This window comes from Diplotaxodon limnothrissa, linkage group LG12 (assembly GCF_057381915.1).
Source record: "Diplotaxodon limnothrissa isolate DT_005_m linkage group LG12, D_limnothrissa_male_GT1.1, whole genome shotgun sequence".
NCBI classification, from domain to species: Eukaryota; Metazoa; Chordata; class Actinopteri; order Cichliformes; family Cichlidae; genus Diplotaxodon; species Diplotaxodon limnothrissa.
Genome location: NC_140607.1, coordinates 16,452,856 through 16,476,838, shown reverse-complemented (window position 1 = coordinate 16,476,838; position 23,983 = coordinate 16,452,856). Strand labels below are relative to the sequence as shown.

At 43.0% G+C, this 23,983-nt stretch overlaps 1 protein-coding gene across 1 annotated transcript in view; it reads right to left on the bottom strand.

The window, feature by feature from the left end:
• Positions 1–583: 583 nt before the first annotated feature.
• cemip2 (cell migration inducing hyaluronidase 2) overlaps positions 584–23,983 on the bottom strand; it is a 35,057-nt gene continuing 11,657 nt past the window's right edge. Inside the window, exons 9-24 of the mRNA XM_085367210.1 lie at positions 15,026–15,231; positions 14,184–14,253; positions 13,441–13,569; positions 12,787–12,875; positions 11,476–11,607; positions 11,272–11,307; positions 10,933–11,088; positions 9,565–9,796; positions 4,367–4,582; positions 4,063–4,274; positions 3,718–3,900; positions 3,301–3,520; positions 3,116–3,217; positions 2,854–2,999; positions 1,741–1,847; positions 584–1,659 (exon numbers count right to left, since the gene is read on the bottom strand). Of these exons, the coding sequence (XP_085223336.1) occupies positions 1,460–1,659; positions 1,741–1,847; positions 2,854–2,999; positions 3,116–3,217; positions 3,301–3,520; positions 3,718–3,900; positions 4,063–4,274; positions 4,367–4,582; positions 9,565–9,796; positions 10,933–11,088; positions 11,272–11,307; positions 11,476–11,607; positions 12,787–12,875; positions 13,441–13,569; positions 14,184–14,253; positions 15,026–15,231 (2,436 nt within the window). The 3' untranslated portion in view covers positions 584–1,459. The remainder of the gene's footprint in view (positions 1,660–1,740; positions 1,848–2,853; positions 3,000–3,115; positions 3,218–3,300; positions 3,521–3,717; positions 3,901–4,062; positions 4,275–4,366; positions 4,583–9,564; positions 9,797–10,932; positions 11,089–11,271; positions 11,308–11,475; positions 11,608–12,786; positions 12,876–13,440; positions 13,570–14,183; positions 14,254–15,025; positions 15,232–23,983) is intronic.

Here is a 23,983-nt window from a genome sequence, read left to right as displayed (position 1 = left end):
CATTAATGGGAGTCTACTTTCCATTACATGTACAGTTCAATTTCTTATTTACAAAGTTCACCCCTAATCTTAAGAAGAAAAACAAAACAAACAACTCACTTGTGCATCGATGAATCTTCAACTTAAGGAAAAGGCAAAGGGACTGAACCCATCTCTCGGTCTTTTGCTCTTTTTAACAGTAGAGTGGTTAAAAGGCAGCGAGGTCATCCCTTCACCTTACATGATCAGACATTTACTCACACAGTCACAACTACTCATCATCGCTCAGTGGGGGAGCCCTGCTCACGGTAAAGATTAAAATAGTCTCAAAATAAAGCCGTGTAACCTTTACAGCTAAAATATGATACTTTTACTGTCACTGCTGTACAGCACGGATACAAACTAAGAAAGAAAAAAGGAAACGGCAACCTAGAGCTATATGTTACCATACTGTTGTGGCAATAATGCACATGAATGAGGCAGATGAAAGGTAAAACATTCATTTCTGTTTGAGAAGACAAAACAAAAAATAGAGGAAAAGTATTTGTGGCCAACACTTGCCACACCATCACTGTTAAAAGACAAATACAAACATGAGGAGGAGGGGGGGGAAAAAGTAAGTCTGTAAAGAAATCCATAAAAAGGTGCTTAAAGATCTCAGATGTAGAGCTGCACGAGATTCAGAGGTTTTCCAGTTTAAAGAGAATCTATTGCAACATGTCAAATATAAAAGGAGTCACCTGCACAGAAGTCTGTTATTTTTAAGGGGTTTTTGTACACAAGAAAGGCCAAAAACAGTCAGATTAATTTTACACAGTATTATTATGCATCTACATGATTATTTCGATAGAATATGGCTTGTTATGGTTATGTTTTAAAGGAGATTTGCAGTATTAATCACCAATGCGACTAAACCACATTAACAACGGTTTTTGGCTTAATACTGCCATTCACATCTCAGAGGCAATGACATTTGTTTTTATCACTTCCTTCGACCTGAGCACATCAAATCCATCTTATTTCGCTTTCACGTCAAATCAAAGTCATTTATTCTCATAATTACATTTTGATCTGTGTATGCAATGAATTGGGTTCTGTGTTCAGAGTCAATTACTGCACAATAAATAGGACAGGTAGGTAGATCTTGCAGGATTACTTTGGGTTTGTTTCTTCTCCTTTGTTACTGTAAAGCTCCATTACGTCACTCTGGCTAGTAAGGCAGGTTGTGTGTATATAAAAAGGAAAGTGCATTGACTTCATGGCCCAAAGGCATACTGACACATACATACACACGCGTACATACACAAAAAAATTCATTCGATTCATAAAAAACCCCACTTTCATTCCTCTTGAAAGCAGTAAACATCTTTGTCATCGTTAATAAATTAAAGGTTCAGCAGTTCACATTCATCAAATGGCTGTGTTTGTGTATCTGTGTGCAACAGCATTACGGCTAGGTAACATGTACAGTTCACATTGGTTATTGTTGTCCTGTGGCTTTTCTCAGAAGCTCTAGGTCTTTGCGTTTTTGAGTTGCAGGTCGCGGACAGCCATACATCTCCAAGCCCAGAGGCAAGTAGCGCTCCTGCAGCCCTAAGACGTCATCGCCTTGTCCAGCCAGTAGTGAAACCCAAAAAGGAGGTGAGGAACTCCCTCGGAAGCCCCAAAGTGCCAGACTCTCTGCGATAAAAGGAGCGGGGGAAAAGGCATGTAAAAGAAATCTAAAATACAGATAGACAGACAAACTAAAGTAGTACTAACCTTTACTATGCAGATCAGGATCTTTGGCCACACCAAGAGAGACCAGATGTGGTGCGATATTGACCAGCTCCCCCGACTGTCCCCACGTTGCCACGAGGACTATTGACCTGGAGGAAATAAATACTTCTAAAAAAGCCACTCTACAACCATAAGACATATTATAGTGTCATCCAAAAAAAAAGAAAAAAGGAAAAGCACGTTAACCCAAACCAAAACCCACACAAGGAATTATTAAAATACATTTTACTTCCTGAAAACACTCATTTATATTCCTTTTTCCCAAAGTTTAAAACACGCCCTGAATACAGAGGGAAACATTTTACAAAAAATGCTTTGATCTTAGTAATTTATCACCAAATGAAAAAATAGAATATCTAATATTTAGTGACGGTCAAATAAATAATGAAGTCAATATTATGACGAACAATGTCAAAATAGAAACTAAAATTAAAAATGAGTTATGTTGGAAAGCTCATAAAAAACATGTCTAGAACTACATAATTTAATATAAAAGTTCAAATATCTTAAATCAAAAACACTGTATTGTTCCCTAATAGTTCTATGAATTACCTGCTGCGTGATGTTTGGGGGAAACATACAAAACAAAAGCTAATTCAGTTTATTTACACTGCAACAGAAAGCTGAATAATAAATGGACTGGATTATAATGAACTAAACAAAACAGACCATTTATTAAACTACACCTAACCCTTAAAATGTTAGTTTATTTTCATAGTCTTTTATTAACACTGCACTACAAACTGCATTATCAGTTGTTTGAAGTTAGAGATGAAGAGAAAAGGTTCAAATAAGTCATTAAAAGAGTGATGTCTGTCTGTCAAAGGGGCAAACTTTGGGGAGAGCTATGAGGAGCAATTTAGATTGTGCAGTTTATTCTGTAATTTTTAAAATAATTGTTTCAAGATTTTTTTATTTTGATGAAATCTAGTTACACAAGTGTCTCCGGTGTGGATAATCCCTGTCTGAATCCCAGCGATAGGTTTGATTTCCTGTCAACTTTTATTTTTATGGGAATTTTCTATTTATTGTGCATATTTACGAACTTGATTTGTTTTGTGTATGTATTTATTTATCAGTTTTGCCCTGCCTCACCTGTTTGGTATGTCAGTTTTTAGGTATGTTTCCATCTTTTTATCCACTTTACTAAATGAGGTTTTCTTGGTGACTTTTCCAGAGCAGGCATCCACTGAGACCAGGAAAAACCCCGGCTGTGAGAAGGACATGGTGATCTCATTCACCTTGGGGAATTACAGCAAAGAAATTGGATTAAATAAACCCCGTTTTAAATCTGAAGTTTAAAACATGAAGATAAAGTGTTTGGGTGTATTTTTATCTGCCTGGCAGTTTTGCTTACAGTGATAAAGGAGACGTTATCTCCTCGCTGCTGCTCTTTAATGCTGAGAGACTTCACTTGAGTCTGGAGGTAGGAGGTCCATGGCTCACTGGAAAACACAAGCTGAGACAGACGCATGTCGATCAGCGGTAGTAGCTTTGGATTTAATTGACCAAATGAAGAGGTCACTTTAAATGTTAACAAACCTGTTTAGCACCGCAGTCTCTGCAGGGCTGAGTGTTTAGAGCCGGCATAGGCACCACGACTGAGGGAGCCTTGGCATACTTGGGGTAAGCTTTGGCTGTACAGTTACAGGTCTCTTTGGAGGATGTAGTGGCCGTGATCTTCACTCTTTCACAGCCTTTAACAGAACAGTAGCTGTGACCATCACGACCATGCCGGGCCCGAAGGTAGAGCCACAATAAGCTGGGGATGATGAGAAACAATAAACTTTTAGAAACTCAGTAGAGTCACCGAGGGATTAAAAAAAAAAAAAAAAACACAATTGAAATAAAATTGATCTCATTTTTTATTAAAAAACCAAATCTCCTACAGTCATCACATTGCAGTATTTCCAACTGAGAGTTCAAACAAGGAAAAGGAAAAACAATCTTTCATCTCACCCAGCAGTCTGGTCAAAGTAGTACTTCCTCTCCATTGTCTTTTTCTGCAGCTCTGGGAAGGATAACACGGTGCCGTAGTCTGTGATGTCATCAAACGTGTTGCTTTGCCTGTCGTATGTGTCGGACATAATCTGAAAAGTGGTGTCTGACGGATAACAGAGTCCCACCAGCACCCAGTCATCCCTGAGTGAATGAAAGAGCAGTTTGAAAGTGGTTGAAAACATCAGTACACAACCCTTCAATGCAGTGTGTTGCATCCTCACTTGCAGGACATTACAGATATTTCAAGACTTGGACTAGCAGTGGCTGAAGAGGCGAACACACACAGTCATTCTTATTACTCACTTATCAAAGTTAATGAGAGAGAGGACCATTTCTCTGGGCGCAGGCCCACTCCAGTGCAGAGTGTAGCTCTTGCTCATCATCAGGATGGGCTGGTACTGCTGGGACGACGCCCCCTGGCTGTTAATCCCCCTCAGTAACAGAGGAGAATTAGGGTATTCATCTCTGCTGATGGATAAACTCAGGCTAGGGGCTCCTTGGGTCTGGATGTACACCTAGAAGAGAGGAGGATGTTGTGGAATGTAACAATCACTTTTACATCAGAAGGACAGAACAATACTGAGGTGCAGACTCGAGTGCGCTGTACCTGAGAGTAGCGACCGCTGCATATCACTCCATTCCACTTCAGGTTTTTCACACAGCCAGGATGTTGGATCAGGTAGTTGTCTGCTCGGCCAACGTAGGTGTCACTGTAGCCTGTCACTGAGCCGTCCACATCGTGAAAGATGGAGGTTTTGTCACCGTCCAGGTTGTTTTCATCAAACCACTCTCCAGGTTGTCCAAAGAATGCACGAAGATGTACCTGAGGAGTTTATTTGTGTTACTTACTGAGAGGTGATTTTTAATCTAAGTTAAGCAGATACCTGCTTAACTTTCCATCGTTTCCATAATGATCTTCTCCATATTCCTGGGACAGCTCACTTACATTTTTTTTATAGAGGTCTGTTTGCACTGCATAAGGACAGGTAATATAACTGCATTATATTTTTTTGGTTTCTTGGCTGTGCATCTTTCGAAGTTTATGTGCCAAACTGAAATCTCCAATCAAGCTACTTGACAAATTAAGTAGCTTGCAAAAACACAAAAACACAAAGACTGTAGACAGCCACTGTTCCCCGGATTTGGAATACTTGACTGTGAAGTGCAGACCCGTCTACATACCTCGCGAGTTTACTGTTGTCATGGTAACGGCCGTGTATGTACCACCCGATGCTAATGCTAACTCTGCCATGGAGGAGCTGCACAAGACAATAAGCAACCAGCAGAACTCCCATCCAAACGCAGTGCACATTATAGCTGGGGACTTCAACCATGCTGATTTAAGGTCAGTATTCCCCAGATTTGAACAGCATATTAAATGTGCAACGAGGGGGAAAAACACATTGGATAAAGCCTACAGCAACATCCAAAAAGGCTACAGAGCAACCCCTCTACCACATCTAGGTTTGTCAGACCACATGTCCATGCTGTTGATCCCTGCATACACTCCCATTAGGAGAAGAGCCCCCCCAGTCACAAAAACTGTGAAAACCTGGCCAGAAGGTGCATCACATCAGCTGCAGGACTGTTTTGAAAACACGGACTGGAGCGTGTTCGAACATCAGGACCTTGAAGAGCACACAACATCAGTGCTCTCATATATTAACTTCTGTGTCAACAGTGTCACTGTGGACAAACGTCTCCGGGTGTATTCCAACCAGAAACCCTGGATGACTAAAGAGGTCCAGGTCCTGCTGAAGCAACGTGACGCCGCTTTTAGATCCGGTGATGGTATGCAGTACAGTGCAGCCAGATCTCAGTTGAAAAGAGGCATCAGAGAGGCCAAGGCAGCGTACAAGAGAAGGATCGAAGACCACTTCACCACCAACAACTCACGACAGGTATGGCAGGGAGTTCAGCACTTAACCAACTACAAACCTGGCAATACCACGTTGACTGAGGGTAACGCGGAGCTTGCAGAGGAGCTGAACCACTTCTTCGCACGCTTTGAGGTGAAGGGACCAGAGGCAGCAGCAGCAAAAACATCGGACAGCAGCAGCCCAAGCCTCATAGTGCAGGAATATGAGGTGAGGCGCACACTGAGGGCAGTGAACCCCAGGAAGGCCACCGGACCAGATGGGGTAACCGCAAAGGTCCTAAAAGAGTGTGCAGACCAGCTGGCTGGGGTCTTCACTAAGATCTTCAACACTTCACTGTCCCAGTCCTGCATCCCGCCGTGCCTAAAGTCAGCCACAATTGTCCCACTGCCAAAGCGTACTAACATTAGCAGCCTCAACGACTACCGACCAGTTGCTCTAACACCTGTTATAATGAAGTGCTTTGAGAAACTGGTCCGACGTCACATCATGTCCTGCCTGCCACCCACACTCGACCCGCTCCAGTTTGCATACAGAGCTAACAGATCAACTGAAGATGCCATTGCTACAACGCTCCACACCACCATCTCTCACCTGGAAGTGCAGGGCCGTTACGCCAGGCTGCTCTTTGTTGACTTTAGCTCTGCTTTCAATACGATACTCCCGGACAGACTAATAGATAAACTGCTGGAAATTGGACTTCCTTCCACCACCTGCCGCTGGATCAGAGACTTCCTCTCAGACCGTGTACAGAGAGTTAGAGTGGGGCCTCATCTTTCCTCAGCCCTCAGCCTCAACACCGGCTCTCCACAAGGCTGTGTACTGAGTCCCCTACTGTACACTCTGTACACACATGACTGTGTTAGTTCCCACCCAGACAACACAGTCATCAAGTTTGCAGATGATACCACTGTGGTGGGGCTCATCTCAGGGGGAGATGAGACTGCATACAGAGCTGAAGTTCAGAGGCTGTCAGATTGGTGTGCAGACAACAACCTGGACCTCAATACCACCAAAACAAAAGAACTGGTAGTTGACTTCAGAAGGAGGAAGTCCGAGCTGCAGCCTGTCAGCATCAACGGGGAGTGCGTGGAAAGGGTCTCCAGTTTCAAGTTTCTGGGTGTGCACATAGACACAGACCTCCAATGGAGCTCTAACACCTCTGCGGTCTTAAAGAAGGCCCAACAGCGTCTCCACTTTCTGAGAATCCTCAGAAAAATGGACCTGAAGAAGGAGCTGCTGACCGTCTTCTACCGCTGCTCCATTGAAAGTGTGCTGACATATTGCATCGGTGTGTGGTTCTCCAGCTGCACCACAGCACACAGAAAGGCACTCCAGAGGGTCATCAACATGGCCCAAAAAATCATTGGACATCCTCTTCCCTCCCTGAAGGACCTGTACAGCACTCGCTGTCTCAAGAGGGCACGCAGCATCCTACGGGACTGCACACACCCAGGACACCGGGTGTTTAAGCTGCTGCCGTCTGGCAGGAGGTTCAGGCTGCTGAGGTCCCGAACAAATAGACTCAAGGACAGCTTTTACAACAGGGCAATAGCCCTGATCAATGTAAATAGCTGACCTGACTGGATACCTCCCTGGACTTTTTAGGGGGAGGTAACAATGTTTAAAACAATAACAATAATATTTATATTTATAACAAGGTGCAATAATAATTAATGTGCAATAATAACAGTGTGCAATACACATACTTATTCTTCTTTTTTATACTAAGTTAATATACTGTGTTGTGTTGTTTGTTACGTTGTGATGTGTCATATCGTGTCGTGTTGTGTTATATGTAGTGCCGACGTAGGACAGTTTTTCCAATTTCATTGTACTACTGTACTATGTATGACTGTGCAATGACAATAAAGAGTTATCTTATCTTATCTTATCTTAAATTAGCCTATTAAAGGTTGCCTTTGGATAAAAAAAACACTGCACTGTACAATGACCCCACAAGAGGGCGCCAGTGATTTACAACAGTTTCTGCACAGGCCTGATTCTGAAAGATGGCTCCTTTATTCTTCTGTGTTCTTTCTGCCTGAAACGACTCCCGATTCTGTTTCTGCCAGGCCTCTGACCCAAACACACTAACAAGTTAAACTCTTTGAAAACACATCAGATCTAAAGGGTAAAAATCTTCATGCTGGACATCAATGCTGGTATAGACTGGGTAATGTGTTAGGTAGGAACTAAAGGAAAGTTTGATGGAAATACATCTTTAAAATCGAATTGAAAAAATAAAATAAAAAATCATGTAGCAGGCTAGTCCATTTTAACTGCTGCAACTCAAAAGGGTACTCAGTAATTCATATGGTCCCCAGATGCTTGGCTGCATGCCTGAGAAAGTTGGGGTATGCTCCTAATGAGAACACTGATGGTGTCCTGGGGGATCTCCTCCCAAATTTGGACCAGGGCATCACGGAGCTCCTGGAATTTTAGCGAGGCAAGCATGGGAATCAGTCAGTGGTTTCAGCTCCTTCATCCTTCAGGAACCGCCTGCACTCTCACCACATGAGGTCGGGAATTGTTGTGCACCAGGAGGAACCCAAGACTCACTGCACCAGCATAGGGTCTGACAACGAGTCCGAGGATTTTATTCTAATACCTAATGGCAGTCAGAGTGCCGTTGTTCAGCCTGTGTATCCCCTCCAAATGAGAGCAGATTCACCCTGAGCACATCTATGAAGAGCATAGGCCCAAGTGGTGGACCTGACAATCCTGGTATTCTATGGCAAATGCCAGTCAAGCTCTACAGTGCAGGGCTCTGAGCACACAGCAAACTAGGGAGAGTCTGGCCCTCATGTTAACCCCATGAAGGCTATTTCTTATGGTTTGGTCAAAGGCATTCACACCATTGGCCCGCTGGAGATTATTTTGTATGGATCTGGCAGTTCTCATCCGCTTCCTCCTTGAACTAGTGAGTAGAAACCAGTCCTACGGCAGGGGTGTCGAACTCCAGGCCTCGAGGGCCGGTGTCCTGCAGGTTTTAGACATCACCCTAGGTCAACACACCCGAATCAAGTGATCAGTTCATTACCAGGCCTCTGGCGAACTTCAAGACATATTGAGGAGGTAATTTAGCCATTTAAATCAGCTGTGTTGGATCAAGGACACATCTAAAACCTGCAGGACACCAGCCCTCGAGGCCTGGAGTTCGACACCTGTGTTCTACGGCACTGACCAGCCATCCTAGAGTAACTGCCTGTCTCCTGGAATCTCCTCCATGCTCGTAAGACTCTGATGGGAGACCTCTGTAGCGTCCAGGTATCACCCAATGCCACCAGTATTGACAACAACCTCACCCAAATGCAAACTAGTGAAAAAACAGTCAGAAAGATAAAGAAAAAATGGCAGTGTCTTCGACCTGTAAAAACATTCCTGCGTTGGCAGAGGTTTCATTGTTGCACCTCTAGTGCACTTGCTGCTAATTTCATTAACACCAAAGCAGCTGAAAATGTTTTGGCGTTAGCTGAAAAACCCTCGTGCTACTTAAGTGACCGGATCAATATCCTAGATGTTTAAGTGGCTTGATGCTATACTCTGATTAAAAAGTGTTCCTTTAATTTTTTTGAAGCAGTCTATTAAAAGATAGTTGTAGGGGTAAATAACAAATAGGAGCAAAGCACAAAAGAGAAAGTGGGCATAAAGTACGGTGCACTGGTTTTAGGTAGAAATAAAGGAAGGACAAGGGAATGAATCGGGTCAGAGAAGGAATATTCACATCTACTGTCTGAATAAACAGATATATCCCTGCTGACCTGGACTGAAAGCAAAGTCTCTGAACAGGTTCAAACACTGCTCAAATATTACACATTCCCTTTGGAAATACAACACTGGGACAGTGCACCACATTTACAAAAAAGAATAAAAGCTTCAATGTTCTTATGACGTCCCAAGTCAAGTCTCACTGAGCCTTACTTACTGTGGAGTGGAAGCTGAGCTGGGACAGGTTGTTTCGAGGGGTGAGCTGCCAGGTGTTCTTCAAGTTGAATCCCACTGCACTGGTATGACGCGTGGTGTTTTCTGGCGTAGTTCGTTCTGGTGTGGTTGTTGTGCGTTTATTTGTTTCGCTTAAGGGGGCAAAGCCACGAAATGTGCTCTGTGTAAGCCGCACTGGGCCATCGTAGATCTGAAAACCTCGGATTGGGAACGTCCTACGGTGGAGATGATGAGGAATGATAAGATAAGATAAGACTTTATTGATCCCACAACGGGGAAATTGCTGGAATATATAAAACCATATAAAACCAGACTGGGGTAAACAGTCATCATTTACATGGGTTACAGGACCATTTTAGTCATGAACTGGCAAAACCCAGCTGTGTTAACATTAGCAATGTAGATGTTACAGTCAGTGCAAGATAGCTGTGATAGCTATTTTAAGAGATGTTTAAAAGAAATCCAGAAAAAATGACCAAACAGAAAAAAAAAAAATGTACTCGTTTCCCCTGGCAAGAAATAACAAGTGTCAGCAGCAACAACGGCAATTAAACCGAGCGAGCCAGATGTCGCAGGGCACTGAAGAGGCCCGTAAAATGATTTTAAAGCTCTACACAGTGGCCACAAACACACTGATTCTTGAAACTCAAATACAGTAATTATTTTCCAGCATCCTACTTAAGCTCCTCTTCTCTTGTATAACAATATCTGTAATAAAAGAGACGGAAAGGGGGAAAAAAAACATGGAGACAGCTGCCAGGAGATCCTTGGGGCATTGCAAAACCAAGAAATTAGGATTTACCACCCTGTCTGATTTGGTATTACAGCAGGACGAGCCTCTTGTGTCACAAATGGTGCTGGGCAGACTGCTCATTAACATCTGGGTTTTTCACTTGTGTCACACCCTACATATATAACCCTCTAACTAGGACTGAAACTGTGACATCTACCTGAAACTAAAGGGAGCTGTGTTAAAGGTCTGAAATGGTGAAGAAAGTTCCCTTTCCTCTTATGCAACCAAATTCAGCATGAGGCATTTCCTTCCTAAGAACTGCTGTGCGTGATGCCACCACCATGTTTTTATAGACTACTTAAATGTCATTTCATTTCACAATCTCACTATCAGCTAAAAGCAGCTGTAACACCTTCATCTGTCCATCTTTTCAACAAGTCTGTTGCCTTGCTGGCTTCTCTCTTCCTTGTTTGTTTTCCCAGCCTACATTTCTTTGGCAGCTCTATTCCCTGAAATTCCTGAGAAAAGTCAAGTTTGATTTGGACTTTTGCCTTAGCACTCCAAATATGTCTTTCCACAATTCATTATTTAATCTTTCACTTATTGCTCTCCCCTCACCTGTTTCTAGGTAGCGTCCTCATCTTTCCGTCAATTCCTCCCACGCCCCAGTATTTATTCTGTCCTCCATTCGTCCCCCTGTTCCGGCTCTCGCCCACAAACAGGGATTGCGTCACCTCCTGGCTGGAGCCTTCATCTTTAGGGTAGCTGCCATCGCTGGAGAACAAGGGATAATAGATAATTAGTTAATTATTAATGCAATCGTTTCTGTACTTTGCAGGAAGAACAACCACCTTGCTATCATATCACTTACAAAAAGTTAGCCCATCCAGCGGGACGACAATAAAAACAAATAAAGCTTAAAAACACAGTGAAAGAGTGATTTAGACAAGTACACACCTGGCAAAGGACAATCCCACTCCATTGTCGGCAAAGCTGTTCAGAAAAACAAATAAGAGAATAATATGTTAAGACATGTCTTAGAAAATGTTTTTTTGTTGTGAAGACATCCTTCGTTTATTTTCTCACCCTCGGTTCACTGGAAGACTTGGAGCAAACTGCCAAACCAGCACAAACTGAATCCTAGCTAATGAGATGTCTCACCCAGAGTTCTTGATGATAATGTCTCCACCGCGTATCCACGCCCCCAAGTCGTTGTTCTTGAAGGAGATCAAAGTGTCGATGACAGCTGCCACCCGAGGACGACTAGGGTCGGCATTTTGGTGTGGGCGAAATCTAAAAATAATTCAATAAAAATACTTTGTGACTAAAAATACTTTTATGATATTTTCCTTGGGATTTTTCGATGACGACATCAGTGTCTTTGTAATTATTCGTGCTTACCACAGTGTCACACCAACCCCACCACTTCCCCATTTTAATTTTAGTACATATGGTACTCGTGAAAGTCAATGCACTAAATAACATGCAAACACACGCAAATTATACATAACTGAATTTAGATTAAAGGTTTAAAACTCCACTGTTGAATTGCTGTGCTCATCTTTAGGTGGCACTATAGGAAGAGGGCATAGTGGCATTAGTCACAAAAGGTTTCTTTCTTCCTGAGAACATAAATGTTCTCAGAAATACTTTTATAGTGTTCAAAAAAAAAAAAAAAAAAAAAAGGGGGGGGGGGAGGCTCGTGTTCCTTTTGCACCCTTGTGGTGGCATTTCAGGGTGTTATTTTTAAAACCTTGTCAAAAGCCAAATCATTGCTCAAGGGATTCTTTTTTACCAACTGTGGAGCTAGATGAAACCTCTGAGAACAACATAAATCGCTGGAGACGTTTTCTAACAACTGTTACCATATCTTGCAAATACACAACACAAACCTCCCCGTGCCTTCTGCACTTGAACAACATTTAAAATCCCTCCCTTCATACTTGTGCACACAGACCACAGTGCGCAGTCTCACTAGACACATTTTTTCCACCTAGCTGAGGGCTGTATTCAGGTAGGCAGCTGCAGAGTGGAAACTATCTGTAAAGTCTTGTTTTCTCTGTCAACACAAATCTGACAGACCTTCCACTAAAATGCAGTAGCACACTATAAAGCCATCTGTCTATCCCCGTCAATGGCTACATCCCAGCTGATATCCAACAGGGAGCTACAAATACCTTAATTCATGCAGTTTGTGACAGTAGCACTAAACAAACAGTAGATAAGTAAACCACAAATACTGAAATATTTACACAGAATAACTATACACTATGACGCATTTGATAACCAACCGCAGACTCTTAAATAGTCTGCTTGGATACTGGATGCTGGATATGTGCCAAAAATCACTTCCAGGTCTATGTATTTGTAACCACGAGTGGTCAACATGCCCTTAGCTGTAATACTAACAGTTATGGAAAACTTAAAGTATCAACAAATCTGTTTGCAGTCTGTGTCTAGACACATACACACCTGGCACTGTTGTCCAAACATAGGTATTCCCGGGGGTCAGCAGCAGTGGCATTGGTGGTCTTCACTCCTTTGTCGATGAACAGCCCTGCCTGGAAGGCATGATTACAATAAAATGCAGTAAAACCACAAGTACAAATGGAGGTTTTCTGCTATAGGGACATAAACAACTCCACTAGTGTATCTTCTGGCGTGGAACCTGATACGTGCTTAAATGTAAAGTTACAGAACGAAGGCTGTACATGTGTCTAAACATACGGATTCGTTTTTCCTGTTAAAATAAATTAAGCCTGTCTGTGTTTTTTTGTACATGGAAACCTGGCCTGTGAGTTGGTCTTGTGGTATAACCGAGGCATAGTCTTAACCTTCATGGCTCCTTCCTCTGTAAGAGAAGCTGGACAAAGAGCTTACAGTTCACCTGCCCGACTTCTGTCATTACAAAACAGAGCACCATTGTGGACCCTACTAGTGCGTGTGTGTGTGTCTCTATTCCCATTTTCTAGCAATAACTAAGTAATCAAACAGGGATTTATGTGCAATGTCATTTGGAATACAAACACTGTATTTCTCTCCTCCTTGCTAAAGCACAGAGACACAAAGAGACAGCACAGCAAGAACTTGGACTGCATAGTGCACAAAAAGCAAGACTAACAATACCTTAAAGTTGGAGTGTACACGATTGTTGTAAAAAATCCCCAAAGGTGTGAGCTCGGCCTTGGTCTCTGGCACCAGGCCATGGGAGTCACCTGTGGAAGAGCTGTGGAACACAAACCAAATCCCAGCATCCTGGAAGAGGAAGTAGAATAGAGAAACAGAAGATAACCATGACAAACTAGAGGAGTAGGAATTTCATTATCAGCACTGATATACAATCAGCTGGTGGAACATAAAAAACAATAACAATAACAACAAGTGCATCTGGGTGAGTGTCACACTATTCTCATGTTGATGACGTCCTGCAGAAAGATTAAAGTTCACAGAAACTTACTGGCTTCTTTAAGTTTGCAGTCCAAAACAAAGAAATACCCCCACTGTTAAGTAGTACACAGCATAGCCCCTGTGGACCTCCGAGCAGTTTGTACCAAAATAAAATTGAGTGATTTCTTTTCTTTCTTTTTTTTTAGCTTTTATATTTAAAGGTCTTACCGATTTATTGCTCCATCTATCAAACACTAAGGACTGTTAAATCCCCTTTTTATTAATGGATAACTTTTTATGAGCATGAAGGTCTTTAATAATATGTAAAGTTCAGGAACACCAAAGCCAGTGTAGCTTTATTTTTTTGCTTTTTTAATAATAGTTAATCTATCAATAAGGAGTAGCCGTTCTACTCTTGGTCACAGGTTTCCTTGCACTACGTGGAAAAAGTTATTTTTCTTTCATAGCTCTGATATTATTACCTGAGAACCAGCTGCTGCATTACTGATGAGGTTGTTGTTGGGGTTGGCGATCCAGAATGTTGAGACTGCCCTGAAAAACAACCACAAGATTACATACACATGAGTAGACAGAGATATTAAAAAAAAAGAAGGAGTATCTCGTCAGATCATAAAATATGATTAAGAAGAAGAAGACAGACATCAAAGAAACCTGTGAGATTTCCCAAATTCCCTCAATAATCCGCCTCTCCAACATAAACGCTTCACGGGGAAAGCTCAGCCAACAGACACAGACACACACACGCTATCACGCTCTTGGAAACAGACCTTTCTGTTTCCTCACAAAGGCACTTTTCTTGGTCTTGCTAGGACATGAAAACATCCCATGGAGAGGGGATGTTGTTATTGCCTGGATAAAACCACCTTGCCAATATCTCTCTCACACAGACCATCTGTCCCTTCTCAAAATACGTCTGCACCACCACACATGCTTTCTCACGGCTAATGGGTATGATTTGTTCCACTTTTAATCTAAAATGCAGGCATTGCATTTTTAAAAATGGAAATCAAATAACCCTTTATATATACCTATACCCTTTATACTCTGTTGGTATAAATAAAAACAAAGATGTTTCAATCCAATGAAAGGACATTTAAAAAAAAACAAAAAAAACATCATAGTTAACATACAAACACGTATAAAAGATACGAAAAGTGGTTTTATCCCAGTACAAATCTATGATATCTAAGTATTGTGACTAATCAGACATGTTTTTGATGACAGAGTGGAAACGTTATGCTGATGCCGATGTGATTCCTTATATCTGTAACCACAAATGTACATCATCGTCCTGTTCTCTTACTTGCACTCTGTACTGGGCGAGGGAGTGTAGCCCTTGTAGACTTTGTCCTTGATGCTGAGGCAGAGGGTCTCATTGCGATCGGTGGGTAAAAGAGTCCCAGGTCGGGTCAGGAGGCCAAGGTTGTGGTAGAAAGTGTTGCGCTGCTCAATCCCATCCTCAAGGAAAAAACAGTGGCCCAAGGTGTCGTAGCCTATAGTGTCCTTGACCTTCCCAGAAATGGAACACAAAACAAAAATTAAGAGAAAAACAAAACAAAACAAAAGAGCTTGGACAAGAGACTTTTAGACTACTTTGACAATAACAGCAATAGCTATGTTAAGATATAATCAAAGATACCTGTTTTGCATTAGAGCAACAAGCTCCTTCACACATTTCAAACAGGCATATAAAATCTTTTTGTGTCCATCGTCTCTGTCTTTGCAGAAGTTTTTTTTGTTGGTCGTTTTTATTTTGTTATGTTTTGCAATGTGATTCAAACTTATGTCCTGCAGAAAAGAACTGCTGTAAACCAGTTTTAACTGATCCAGGCCAGTTCCATGCAGCCCATTATATGTTCCTTTTCCTGTATAATAAAACGGAATGAAATTTAACACCCCAAAGGAGAAATACAATATGGCCAAAACGCGAGAAGTGCCTGTCTCCTTAAATAGTTAAAATTTCTGAACCATTTTCCTCTTACTGCTGAAGCTTTGGTATGTAGAGAAAAACTGTAGAAGATGGTCAACAGGAGAATACTTACAGGGTCACTTCAGTTTTTCTTGTTTACCTTCTGGTGCCAAGTCAAACAATGACATGCACCATAAATGAACTCAATTTCCTCTGTACAGTTAGGCTCAGAGCTTCAACGATGCGGACTCAAAACAAAATTAAAAACAAACCTGAACCCTTCAGTCACTGACCACATACAGACAGTGTGATTTAGCTGAGCTAAGTTAGTACCTCTGTGTATAACTACCTTTATCCAACAAGTACAGTGGTGTGAGAAGTGTTTGACCCCTTCCTGATCTCCTACTGTTTTTCATATTTATCACACTTTTGATCACAATTTTTAATATTAGACAAAGATAACCTAAGTAAAAATAAAATGCAGTTTCTAAATGTTGATTTCATTTATTAAAGGAGACAAGTTATCCAAACCTACCTGGTTCTGTGTGACAAAGTAATTGCCCTCTTTATAATCATGAATTAACTGTGACTAAGTTCAGTTTAACTAAACACGCTCAAGCATGATTACCGGCAGACCTGTTAGAACCTGTCTGACAAAATGAAACCAGTTAAAAGATCTTGAAAAGCAACACCTCTCTGGGAACTCCCAGGCCTATCTCCCCTCACCACACTCCCTGCCGGTAACTGATGCCCTCAGGGGTCGGTGTGTTGGTGGTTCTTGGTGTCCGGGGCTGGGCGCTCAGGTATGTACCAGCTCACCCCCGATGACTACTTGGGGGGGCCTGGTGCCTGTTGCCCGGTCAGGCCTCTTCCGGGGCAAAGGGGGCCCTCGGGCCTCCGGCCTCTGGGCCTGTGGCTCGGTTCACTCTGGCTCAGCTGGCTGCCGGCTGAGCCGGCGGGCACGCCACTGCAGCCCCCTCTGGCTTCTGCTCCGTGGCTACTGGGTGACTCCTCATCTGGGGCTCTCTTCAGCTCTTCCCAGGAGGGGGGCACGGATGCCCCTCCGGTGGTCCTCCTTGGGCTCTCGCACTCTGGATGTCTGGAGCCTGGATCTCCTCCATGCCTGCTTCACGCCCTGGTGGACAGGGCTATGGCTCTCTACATCCTCTAGCACAGCAGTCCCCAATCCCCGGGCCTCGGACCGGTACCGGTCCGCGAGTCGTTTGCTACCGGGCCGCGAGAGTTGAGGCTCGGGTGTGAAATGTATGGTTTTCAGTGTTATTTTGTTATTGTTTTTATCGTTAACTCTGTTTTCCTGGGACTGTTCACGTGTGTTATGAATAAATCTTCCTTTTTTCGGTACAGGTACTAGTTTTATTTTGTTGTATTTATCCGCGACACCTTAAAAGCCGGTCCGTGAAAATATTGTCGGGCATAAACCGGTCCGTGGCACAAAAAAGGTTGGGCACCGCTGCTCTAGCAGGCCATTACATGGAGAAACCTTTTGAATACAAGCGCGCTGATCCACACAGGTGTGCACACGGGTGTTCACTGTTCATAGACATAAACTACACCTTTATTGGCTGCTACGTCAAAGCACATTGTGCGCTGTCGGTCCTGCTTGCTACACAACAACATTCAATATTTAGTATTTACTGCTGTTTACACTTAGCTAGATTAATGTGATGGTGTTGTGTTTGGTATGTTGCTCTGTTTCTTTTGCTTGTTTTCTCTCAACAGGTGATCCAGGAGATATTTTTTTTCTCTTCTTTCTCTTTTTAAGTGCCCTTTCTCACTGTCCCTCTTCCCTTCTGTTTTTCTTTTCCTTCATCTTTCTTTCTCCCTTTCCTATCCCTCAGTCATGTCTGTCCCATCTGTAACAACTGAAAATAAAATAAAATAAATAATAGGGGTGCAATGATACTGGTATCGATATTGAACCGTTCGATACAGTGCTTTCGGCTTTCGGCACATGTTGGATGTGCCATGCAATGCTCAATTACATGGGTGGGAACTAGTGTGTTAGCGCAGTTAGCTCGTTAATGTGTTGGCCTTCTAGCCCCACGCAGGGGTAGCTCGTTAACGGAGATTTGCCGTGTTGTGGCGTTAACGTCATTTCAACGAGATTAACGCTGACAGCACTAGTGGAAACACAACGAATATGACTGCACATTTACGCCGACATCATCCTAGTGCAAAGACAAGTGGAAGCAGACAAAAACAACAAGCATGCATGCTACAAACTTTACCCGAGTCATTTAGACAGCCGTTAGCACATGATTCTCCTTATGGGGACCTGATATGTTTAATATTGTGGCGAGCTCAGACAAGGAGGAGACTGAGGTGTCGTTTGGTCTTGCTTCCCGTGAGCTAGCCAGGGAGCACAGCCGTTTATTGACATCTGCAGAAGAACACTGCCGCTAGCTAACTGCTCAGCGCAGCAACCACAGCAACAACAACACACAGAGCGCCCTCTGACCCCGGAAGGACACACCGTCGCAGCGAGAGGGCGTCACCCGTCACTATGGCAACATAAACAAAACATAACTGTACAAACAGAACCCCGAACAGTCCTGACCCGCTACATAGCCCCCCACCTAAGGGGTCAGTCGTCCCCGACGACCCCATTGCCCCACACAAAGTCCTGCAAATGTCCAGGTGCCTTCTTTTGGCGCACCGGCCGGTCACGACCAGCGGGGGAAAAGTCATTCGGGTCAGAACATGGGGTGCCACCATCATCCCACTTCTGACACCAATGTGGCGAGCTCAGACAACGAGGAGACGGAGGTGTTGCTTCCCGTGAGCTAGCCAGGGAGCACAGCCGTTTATTGACATCTGCAGAAGAACACTGCCGCTAGCTAACTACTCAGCGCGGCAACCGCACAGCAACAACAACAACACACAAGGCGCCCTCTGACCCCGGAAGGACACACCGTCGTAGCGAGAGGGCGTCACCCGTCACTATGGCAACATAAACAAAACATAACTGTACAAACAGAACCCCGAACAGCCCTGACCCGCTACAATATGCTGCTAAGAATATAGCCCAGAAGAAGCGTATAGTTTTTATTTTGGAAAGAGCCATTTCTCTGTAATAAACTCTCTTTTCCAAAGATGAGTGATTCCTCAATCAGATACAGGTGTTACCGCGCCAGATCCGCGACCCCGAACCGTAGTAAGGAAACCTCTGGCAGTTACTTGAAGGTTCCGTAACTGACTCGTAGCCGGAAACAGCTTACTATACAGGTCATCTCCGCTAGCAAAAAGATCGAAGGAGGCGTAGGAAACTGCTTCACCGAACTTTATTTCTTCTCTAAGGCACGAACACCGCGTACAGTGGGCTGAAACAGTTTACTCACAGCGAGCATCGCCGACACAACTCTGGCTGTCGAGGGAGTTATTATATTCCTTTTATTTATTTTCTTTTCGTCTCTTCTGTAGCTAACCGTTACTTTTTCCCCTTCTGCGCTCTCTCTCTTCACACACACACCAGGCAGTCCCGCTACACACATCCCGAATACATTTCCCATCAGGCTTCATCCTTAAAGGGCCATGCCTGTAACACAGGGCTTGCAAAATCGCTAGCCCGACGTCCCGGGGCTAGCGATTTTTCCAGTCGTACTACCAAAATCTATCTCTGCCCTGCCCGTCGGGCTATTGTAGGAAGTAAAAATATATGTCAATGCTTTTGCATTCTTTCGGAAATGTAGCTGGGTAATTATGTCATTGGCATCGGTGAGCCACTGTCAATATGTGACATATTGAAATCGCGTTTGAATTTGCGCTTGTTTTTTGCTTTCACTTTGCAAATGTCCAGGTGCCTTCTTTTGGCGCACCGGCCAGTCACGACCGGCGGGGGAAAAGTCACTCGGGTCAGAACATGGGGTGCCACCATCATCCCACTTCTGACACCAATGTGGCGAGCTCAGACAACGAGGAGACGGAGGTGTCGTTTGGTCTTGCTTCCCGTGAGCTAGCCAGGGAGCACAGCCGTTTATTGACATCTGCAGAAGAACACTGCCGCTAGCTAACTGCTCAGGGGCCCGTTCTTCGTACGTCGCTTACTACATCCAAGATCAAATGACACATCCAAGATCAAATCATCGCGCTAACCGTGAGCTCGCTAATCCGGTTCCCCGAACACACCTGCTGTTGACGATTACTACAGCTGGACGCAGTAATGTGACATCACTGGGTGTCGTAAAAGGGGCTACGCATCGATAGTAGAAACATTGATCGGCAACCCTCTGATTGGTCGGCGAAAATGTCGAAGGAGCGCGCTCGGCTCGGTATTTTTCGGCAGCAGAGCAAGAACTCTTGAGTGAGGGATTTCAGGAGTTTCAGAGTTTAATCAGAACGCAAGGGAACACTGCAAAGGCTGCAAAAGCAAGGAGAGAGGGCTGGCAGAAAGTTGCTGACAAATTAAACTCGTAAGTAATTTAATAATAATAATAATATATTGGATTTATATAGCGCTTTTCAAGGCACCCAAAGCGCTTTACAATGCCACTATTCATTCACTCTCACATTCACACACTGGTGGAGGCAGCTACGGTTGTAGCCACAGCTGCCCTGGGACAGACTGACAGAAGCCAGGCTGCCATATCGTGCCATCGGCCCCTCTGGCCAACACCAGTAGGCGGTAGGGTAGATTTATCATATCACACTATATTATCCAATATTATATTACATTATATTATATTGTTATATTATATCCTCTTTCACATTAGAGCCACAACAGGACCCACTAGAACATGGGAACAAGTAAAAGTGAAATATAAGAATATTCTATAGAATGGTAATATTTATCACTTATATTGCTTTTCGTCTCTTGGAAAGAGACCCTGAAATAATCTGTTTGTTTGTTTATAACAGCAACCAAGAAAAGGGCAGAGCAAAAAAAGACAGGTGGTGGTCCTGCACCCCCTCGTCAACAAGTTGGTTAAGTGAATAATACCCTCACGGGAATATCGATATCTCTCTATGAGCACACTGTCGCGCTGAGCTAAAGGATCCTGTCTGTCCCGCAATATACGCTGAATTCTGAGGACTCTCCTTATCAATCTTGCACCTTCCGCAATGGGTTGGTCGCGTAAACGGACAGGACATGGCTGCGACAGACTTCCCAAATCCACCTTCGCTTTTATAGCCGTGGTCTCTCATCTTGATTACACGAAGTAATTTACAATTACTACTCTGAAATATGACTTACATCTGTAATAATCACATACATGTAATAGGATGTTAATAGTACATTTCCCTTTTTTAGGAAATGACCTGTATGTATCTGTGTGACATCAATAAAAGGATCAAGTGCTGCATTATCTTCAGTTACATTGATGTTATTTATTTATCGCTGTTGCTTTCGTATAAATGAAGCGGACATACCTGCGTGGCCGCGATCTAATCCTGTTTACATAAAGTAAACCTGCTCCCGAGCAGGTTTACGCTTACGGCTCTGTTGCTATGACAGCAAGTCCCGGATGAGCTTCGGGGAACCGACTGATCCAGGATCACGCGAAATCGTCAACAATCTAATCCGGCTAACCTACTTAGCGAGGTACGAAGAACGGGCCCCAGGGCGGCAACCGCACAGCAACAACAACAACAACAACAACACACAAGGCGCCCTCTGACCCCGGAAGGACACACCGTCGCAGCGAGAGGGCGTCACCCGTCACTATGGCAACATAAACAAAACATAACTGTACAAACAGAACCCCGAACAGCCCTGACCCGCTACAATATGCTGCTGAAAATATAGCCCAGAAGAAGCGTATAGTATAGCTTTTATTTTGGAAAGGGCCATTTCTCTGTAATAAACTCTCTTTTCCAAAGATGAGTGATTCCTCAATCAGATACAGGGCTCGCAAAATCGCTAGCCCGACGTCCCGGGGCTAGCGATTTTTCCAGTCGGGCTACCAAAATCTATCTCTGCCCTGCCCGTCGGGCTATTGTAGGAAGTAAAAATATATGTCAATGCTTTTGCATTCTTTCGGAAATGTAGCTGGGTAATTATGTCATTGGCATCGGTGAGCCACCGTCAATATGTGACATATTGAAATCGCGCTTGAATTTGCGCTTGTTTTTTGCTTTCACTTTGCAATCGTGTGAACTATGTATAGAGAGCGACATCACTGAGTGATGATAATTTGCGCACCAATTCCTCTGACATCGTCTTATCAATCGTTAGCTTACTATGCAAACATGACAAGTGAAATTTCCTGCAGCAAGCTTAAACATATGAGAGGTTGATCGCGCAGAGAATCGCTGACGGTTATGTGTGTGTGTGTAAAAGCAGCAGGATATATATTTTAGTTCTGCTGAGCCAAATAAGACAGGTCAGGGTGAAGAAGTGACAGCCAAAGAAAAGCTTACCACAAAACGGAAAAGTTATGACAAATCAGACTATAAGGCAAAAAGAAAGTGCAGCTTTATGGTTTCATGGACAAAAGAATCTCTGTGGCTGCAATATGACGAGCTAAATAACCAGGGCTGCACATAAGTGGTCCGCAGGTGCGCATTCGCTGTCAAAGAAAAAAAAAAGAAAAAAGAAAAAAAAAACGCGCACAAGATATGAAGTTGCAACACGTGTTTGCATACATAAGATTTTCTGGAGGAGGACAGACATTTGTTTAGAACGCTTAAAGATGTCGAAGAAGCAAGCTCCTTTAATAAGCAATTACTTTGGTGTTCCTCCACCTCCAAAGAAATGTCAGAAGGAGTCCGAACCACAAAAGAAGCGCGTGTTCTCGGAAAAGTGGTTGCAGGAGGTGATCTGGCTTCAAACAAATGATGAACGCACAGAGATGTGGTGCGGAATGTGCCGTGAAAATCCCACTCTAGCGGACAAAAACAGTGCTTTTTATATGGACGCAAACGCGCGTTGCAACTTCTTATCTGGTGCGCGTCTTTTATTTTGACAGCGAATGCGCACCTGCGGACCACTTATGTGCACCAGTGTAAATAACATAATGTTCTGCCGGGTGTGTTGTTGGTTTTCTCTCGATTTCTGAGTCGACAAGCGCCTTTGTTACTGGGACCAGTCATTTTAAAAAAAGGCCCCCATTAGAAGCCATGAGAAATGCAAGAAATGCATTATTGCTCAGTCTGCAATATCTTTCCCAGAACAAACACCAATTGCAAATAACATACTAAAAATAAACCTGAAAAATCTGTTTATAACAGCGTACTATGTTGCAAAGAGTGAACTACCACTGGCAAAATTTAGCAGTCTTTGCAAACTTCAAAGAGCAAATGGCCTAGATCTTGGTTCCACTTGTCTCTTACCCGTGACTTCAGTGGAAATTTTAAATTCAGGATCTGACACAGACTGATTCATGTTCTACACAGTTCTTACAAGTTCATAGAAATTTCTGTTCAATTAGAACCAAGTATTTGAGTTGATGATTGTAATTTTTATACAATATTATACATTAAAGTATAATATTGTAAAGGAAACAAAACAGGAAACAAAACATCAATCAAAAAATTGCTCTCTTTTTTTATTCGGACTACTTACATTTATTTTGGGCTACCAAAAACTGAAGAGTCCCTGCCCGAAGGGCTACCAGGGATTTTGAAATTTTGAGAGCCCTGAGATATATATATATTTTTTTAATTACTTTTGTTTCAGCAACATTAAATTTAAAAACTGTACTTTTGAGTTAAAATATATATTTATAATTTTAATAAATGACAAATTAAAAAGGCATGAACATTTTTTTTGTATCGAAAAAATATCGAACCGTGACACCAAAGAATCGAACCGAACCGTGAATTTTGTGTATCGTTGCACCCCTAATAAATAATAACAACAAAGGTTGATCAAATGGACCAATACAGCAAGGCTGTGATGATCCATTTGGCAAAGTAAATCCATTGGGTATCCTTGTTGGTCTTCAGACAACAATTCTGACGGCTAAAGAACCAAATGGGACAGGCAAAAAAAAAAAAAAAAAAAAAAAGCAACACAACATGCCACAATCTAAAGAAACACCTAGGAAACAAAGTCACTGACATCTGTCAGTCTGGAAAGGGTTACGATGCAATATCTAAGGCTTTGGGACTCCAGTGAAACATGATGGGAACTATTATACACAAATGGAAAAAACTTTGTGAACAGTGATGAAGCATCGACAACTCATCCAGAAGATCACGAAAGAACCCAGAACAACATCAAGCTTCTACATGTCTCGCTTAAAGTCAGAGTTTATGATTCATCAATGAGAAAGAGACTGGGCAACGATGGCAGCCATGGGAGAGTTCAAGACAAAAACTGACCAAAAAGAACATGAAGGCTCATCTCACATTTACCAAAAAACATTTGATTATCCCAAAGACTTTTGGGAA